At 44.4% G+C, this 6,540-nt stretch overlaps 1 protein-coding gene across 1 annotated transcript in view; it reads right to left on the reverse strand.

The window, feature by feature from the left end:
• The window catches only part of LOC125643304 (putative short-chain dehydrogenase/reductase family 42E member 2), a 29,505-nt gene extending 24,163 nt beyond the window's left edge, over positions 1–5,342 (reverse strand). The window contains 1 exon segment of the mRNA XM_048865690.2: positions 5,019–5,342. Coding sequence (XP_048721647.2) covers positions 5,019–5,342 — 324 coding nt within the window.
• Positions 5,343–6,540: the final 1,198 nt, after the last annotated feature.

The raw sequence follows: 6,540 nt of genomic DNA on the forward strand, positions 1-6,540 counted from the left end.
TCTGCTGCCATTCACACAATTGCTTTGCTAACTAATATGCAATAGGCTTTTACAAAACTGTGCAGAAAAGTCCCTGATAGAGTATTTCATTAGGGACAATAAAAATCTGTATACAATGGTTTGGTTGAATGGTACTATGTTTTTCACACCTGGTCCTGTAGCCCTTATAATGGCAAAACTAGCTTGACTTGAATTGGAGTAACGTGTCTAAGGGTATGTCTACACTACGAAATTAGGTTGAATTTATAGAAGTCGGTTTTTTAGAAATTGTTTTTAGATAGTCGATTTATGTGTGTCCCCACACAAAATGATCTAAGTGCATTAAGTGCATTAACTCGGCGGAGTGCTTCCACAGTACCGAGGTGAGCGTCGACTTCCAGAGTGTTGTACTGTGGGTAGCTATCCCACAGTCTCCGCTGCCCATTGGAATTCTGGGTTGAGATCCCAATGCCTGATGGGGCAAAAAGCATTGTCGCAGATGGTTCTGGGTACATGTCATCAGGCCCTCCTTCCCTCCCTCCCTCTGTGAAAGCAACAGCAGACAATCGTTCCGTGCCTTTTTTCTGGGCAGACGCCATACCACGGCAAGCATGGAGCCCGCTCAGCTCACTTTGGCAATTAGGAGCACATTAAACACCACACGCATTATCCAGCGGTATATGCAGCACCAGAACCTGGCAGAGCGATACCAGGCGAGTAGGCGACGTCAGCGCGGTGACATGAGGATTGAGGACATGGACATAGACTTCTCTCAAAGCATGGGCCCTGCCAATGTGGGCATCATGGTGCTAATGGGGCAGGTTCATGCGGTGGAACGCCGATTCTGGGCCCGGGAAACAAGCACAGACTGGTGGGACCACATAGCGTTGCGGGTCTGGGATGATTCCCAGTGGCTGCGAAACTTTCGCATGCGTAAGGGCACTTTCATGGAACTTTATGACTTGCTTTCCCCTGAAACGCATGAATACCAAGATGAGAGCAGCCCTCACAGTTGAGAAGTGAGTGGCAATAGCCCTGTGGAAGATTGCAATGCCAGACAGCTACCAGTCAGTCAGGAATCAATTTGGATTGGGCAAATCTACTGTGGGGGCTGCTGTGATGCAAGTAGCCAAAGTAATCAAAGATCTGCTGATATCAAGGGTAGTGACCCTGGGAAATGTGCAGGTCATAGTGGATGGCTTTGCTGCAATGGGATTCCCTAACTATGGTGGGACCACAGACAGAACCCATATCCCTATCTTCGCACCGGAGCACCAAGCCGGTGCGTACATAAACCGCAAGGGGTACTTTTCAATAGTGCTGCAAGCACTGGTGGGTCACAAGGGACATTTCACCAATATCAACGTGGGATGGCTGAGAAAGGTACATAACGCTTGCGTTTTCAGGAACTCTGGTCTGTTTCAAAAGCTATAGGAAGGTACTTTCTTCCCAGACCAGAAAATAACCATTGGGGATGTTGAAATGCCTATAGTTATCCTTGGGGACCCAGCCTACCCCTTAATGCCATGGCTCATGAAGCCATACACAGGCAGCCTGGACAGTAGTCAGGAGCTGTTCAACTACAGGCTGAGCAAGTGCAGAATAGTGGTAGAATGTGCATTTGGACGTTTAAAAGCGCACTGGCGCAGTTTACTGACTTGGTTAGACCTCAGCGAAACCAATATTTCCACTGTTATTACTGCTTGCTGTGCGCTCCACAATATCTGTGAGAGTAAGGGGGAGACGTTTAGGCAAATCGTCTGGCTGCTGGTTTCACACAGCCAGACACCAGGGCGGTTAGAAGAGCACAGGAGAGTGAGGTGCGCATCAGAGAAGCTTTGAAAACCAGTTTAATGACTAGACAGGCTATGGTGTGAAAGTTCTGTTTCTCCCTGATGAAACCCCCCACTCCTTGGTTCACTCTACTTCCCTGTAAGCTAACCACCTACCCCACCACCCTTCGATCACCACTTGCAGAGGCAATAAAGTCATTGTTGCTTCACATTCATGCATTCTTTATTCATTCATCACTCAAATAGGGGGATGACTACCAAGGTAGCCCAGAAGGGGTGGTTGAGAGAAGGACAAGGCCTTTAAAAGTTTACAACTTTAAAACTTATTGAATGCCAGCCTTCTGTTTTTTGGGCAATCCTCTGTGGCGGAGTGGCTGGGTGGCCGGAGGGGCCCCCCCACATTCTTGGGCATCTGGGTGAGGAGGCTATGGAACCTGGGGAGGAGGGTGGTTGGTTACACAGGGGCTGTAGCGGCAGTCTGTGCTCCAGCTGCACCATACACTGGAGCATATTGGTTTGATCTCCAGCAGCCTCAGCATTGAATCCTGCCTCCTCTCATCACGCTGCCACCACATTTGAGCTTCAGCCCTGTCTTCAGCCTGCCACTTACTCTCTTCAGCCCGCCACCTCTCCTCCCGGTCATTTTGTGCTTTCCTGCAATCTGACATTGTCTGCCTCCACACATTCGTTTGTGCTCTGTCAGTGTGGACGGACAGCATGAGCTCAGAGAACATTTCATCACGAGTGCATTTTTTTCTCTTTCTAATCTTCACTAGTCTCTGGGAAGGAGAAGATCCTGTGATCACTGAAACACATGCAGTTGGTGGAGAAAAAAAAAAGGGACAGTGGTATTTAAAAAAAAAAAAAAGACACCTTTTATAGAAGAATGGGTACACTCTTTCACAGTAAACCTGGCTGTTAACATTACATACATAGCACATGTGCTTTCATTACAAGGTTGCATTTTGCCTCCCCCCACCACATGGCTAACCCCCCTCACCCCTTCCCCCTCCCCAGGGCTAACAGCGGGGAACTTTTATGTTCAGCCACAGGCAAACAGCCCAGCAGGAATGGGCTCCTCTGAGTGTCCCCTGAAGAAAAGCACTCTATTTCAACCAGGTGACCATGAATTATATCTCACTCTCCTGAGGATAACAGGGAGATAAAGAACGGATGTTGTTTGAACGCCAGCAAACATACACTGCAGTGCTTTGTTGTACAATGATTCCTGAGTACGTGCTACTGGCCTGGAGTGGTAAAGTGTCCTACCATGGAGGACGCAATAAGGCTGCCCTCCCCAGAAACCTTTTGCAAAGGCTCTGGGAGTACATCCAGGAGAGCCACGAATGCCAGGGCAAAGTAATCATTACACCTGCTTGCTTTTAAACCATGTATAGTATTTTAAAAAGGAACACTCACCGGAGGTCCCTTCTCTGCCTGCTGGGTCCAGGAGGCAGCCTTGGGTGGGTTCGGGGATACTGGCTCCAGGTCCAGGGTGAGAAACAGTGCCTGGCTGTCAGGAAAACCAGTTTCTCTGCTTGCTTGAGCTATCTTCCTCAACCCCAAAACCTGCTTCCGTGTTGCCTCCATCTCCACTGAAGCAGTCAAACAACACGGCTGGGGTAGTGGTGGCTGAACCCTCTAAAATGGCATGCAGCTCATCATAGAAGTGCCATGTTTGGGGCTCTGACCCGGAGCAGCTGTTTGCCTCTCTGGTTTTCTGGTAGGCTTGCCTCAGCACCTTAAGTTTCATGCGGCACTGCTTCGGGTCCCTGTTATGGCCTCTGTCCTTCATGCCCTGGGAGATTTTGACAAATGTTTTGGCATTTCAAAAACTGGAACGGAGTTCTGATAGCATGGATTCCTCTCCCCATACAGCGATCAGATCCCGTACCTCCCGTTCAGTCCATGCTGGAGCTCTTTTGCGATTCTGGGACTCCATCATGCTCACCTCTGCTGATGAGCTCTGCATGGTCACCTGCAGCTTGCCACGCTGGCCAAAGAGGAAATTGAAATTCAAAAGTTCGCGGGCCTTTTCCGGTCTACCTGGCCAGTGCATCTGAGTTGAGAGTGCTGTCCAGAGCGGTCACAATGGAGCACTGTGGGATAGCTCCCGGAGGCCAATACAGTCTAATTGTGTCTACTGTACCCCAAATTTGACCTGGCAAGGCCGATTTAAGCGCTAATCCACTTGTCAGAGGTGGAGTAAGGAAATCGATTTTAAGTTTTTTTTTTTTTTTTTTACTTAAAAAGGGCTTCATCATGTGGGTGGGTGCAGCTTTACATCGATTTAATGCTGCTAAATTCGACCTAAATTCCTAGTGTAGACTAGGGCTAAGAGCTGCAGGATCAGGGACCAATTCTAATAAGTCTGAGAGGGAGGGTTCAGTGATTTGCAATGTTGCCACCCTGAGATAAGAGTGTTAAATTTTACCATATTCATAATGGATATAAACTCAGCTTTGCAGTTTATTAAAAACATACAAAATCTGGTCTCCAACAGGTTATTTTAAACATGTTTCTGTTAGATGTTTGCTATTTAATTGACATCAATGCTAGTTCCTTGCAAAGTTTTAGGGTAGATTATATCCCTCTACATGGATAACAAAAAAATATGAAAGTTCTATGGCTGGGTGGTGAGATGTGACTCAGATTACTATCAGAGCAAATAAAGTAATATATCTTGCACCTCAAGTTGTCAACACATTTCACAATACTCCATGAGTCAGATAAATAATATTGGATCTGACCAGTTTGCAGTTTAAAGTGTAGGCACACAGAGTGGTGAAGTGAATTGCGCAAGATCACACGGCAGTTCCAATGCCAGGAATAGACCATCCAGGCATTCCAACTTCTAACCTGCTACTCTAACCACTAGATGAGAGTGTCACCCTTCCGTGATTAGTTCATAGATTATATATATTAAGATATAGCTATATCTTATACACACACACACACCCCCCGGCAATTTTTTTTTTAATTAAAATGTGGGAAAAAATTGTTTAGTGGATTCTGACAGCCTGATCCTCAGATGGTGTAAACTGGCCGTGTTCCATTAATTTTGATGGAACTACACTGATTTACACCAGCTGAAAATCTTGCACATATTTTCTAATGAGGTCTTTGACATGACTTATGACAGTTCTGTGTTCCATGAAAACTGCTGAGATGACAACTTGCTGTTGTACACAAGAGTAGAACAATTCATTTAAATTTGATTGTTGTTAAAATGTAATTTTACCATACCTGGAAATATATGGCTCCATTAGGAACTTCCCATTTAGGCTTTTGTATATCAAAAAGAACAACAGTGATTCCTAATTTGGTGAGAGCACACCCCAGGTTGTATCCAAAGTAGCCTCCACCTCCGGTCACCAATGCCTTTGTGCTTTTAAGATGAGGTCCAGCTTGTTCATTCAGTCTGCAGTCTGATGATTGGTTCCAGTGGGGCAGTACCCCATCAGCACTGGTTTGTATCATGTCTACAGATTGAGAGACCATTTTGAAAATTCCTTCAGAGAGATCTGGCATGCAGATAATTCCACTAAGTTTCATGTTACAAAACTCCATTCATGACTGCAAAGATTTTCTTTATCTAACCTGTTTAGAAGGCATAAAGATAAATCATAATACTAGTTGCAGAATTTCCCAGTATAAAGAATAACCAATATAAATGCTCATTGATATGTTCAGTGTTAGTCATTTTCTTTTTCATCACAAATTTCATGTGAAATGAAAAGAAATGCTGGCATTCTGCAAATGTTGCCCAACAGCTTATCAGTTATAAAATATTTTAAAAATTAGTTTATTGGAACTTTTGTACCCTGAAAAGGTTCACAATATTTGCATATATTGATGTCCTATATAAATATTAGTATAGCATACAAGAAAAAAAATGGATGAGTTTATATGTGATCAAGACAAAAAGACTATAACAGAATGTCCCAAACTGCTTGTATATATCACTTTATTCCATTATGTGGAAAATTTACTGTTAATAATAATAATAATAATAATAATTAAAAGTTGTTATAATCTAATGACTGCCTGTGCAAATGAGTTTAGGGAATCTCTGTCCAGTTTCTGTTAGCATCTGTTCTCATTATAAAATTCACCACTGCACTTGACACCTTTGCAGCCTCAGCAGAATGACAACTTGTGGTGTTTAGATGTTGCTTGTAATTATTAGAATTGGGAGCACTGGCTGTTGGGAGTCTGAAAGGACCGGAAACAGGAAGGACAGGGGAGGAGTTGAGAGGCTGGGAGAAAGCTACAGAGGGTGCAGCAGCAGCTTGGTAAAGAGGTTTCCACTTTGAAAATAAAGTCCTGTTGAAGATTGTTAGTACCTTGCCTGGTTGATACAACACAACTGAATGGGCAAGGAGATTACACGAATTCCGTTACTTCTAGGGTGGTCTCTCCAGGTTATGGTGCAGGCACAGGAGGTTTGCATTGTTGCTTGTGCTGTGCCTGTTCTGAGGCGACACTAACAGAGGCCTTGTCTACACTTGCAAGTTAGAGCACATTAAGTCAGCCTCGGGCACCTTATTTATCTCCAGTTACCCACCCAGCTTCTTTGACAAGCACTTTCATTATGCTTCTTCCCTACCACACACACACACACACACAGTGTAAAAATTAAGAATAAAGTCATGCCAACAGGGTGGATTTGATTTAAATCATTAGTCAGGAAGACTCGATTTAATCATGAATTTCTACATAAAAGTGCATTCTTGTTGGTAGTTATAACCTTAATACATATTTTTCA

The sequence above is a fragment of the Caretta caretta genome, chromosome 10 (assembly GCF_965140235.1).
Source record: "Caretta caretta isolate rCarCar2 chromosome 10, rCarCar1.hap1, whole genome shotgun sequence".
NCBI classification, from domain to species: domain Eukaryota; kingdom Metazoa; phylum Chordata; order Testudines; family Cheloniidae; genus Caretta; species Caretta caretta.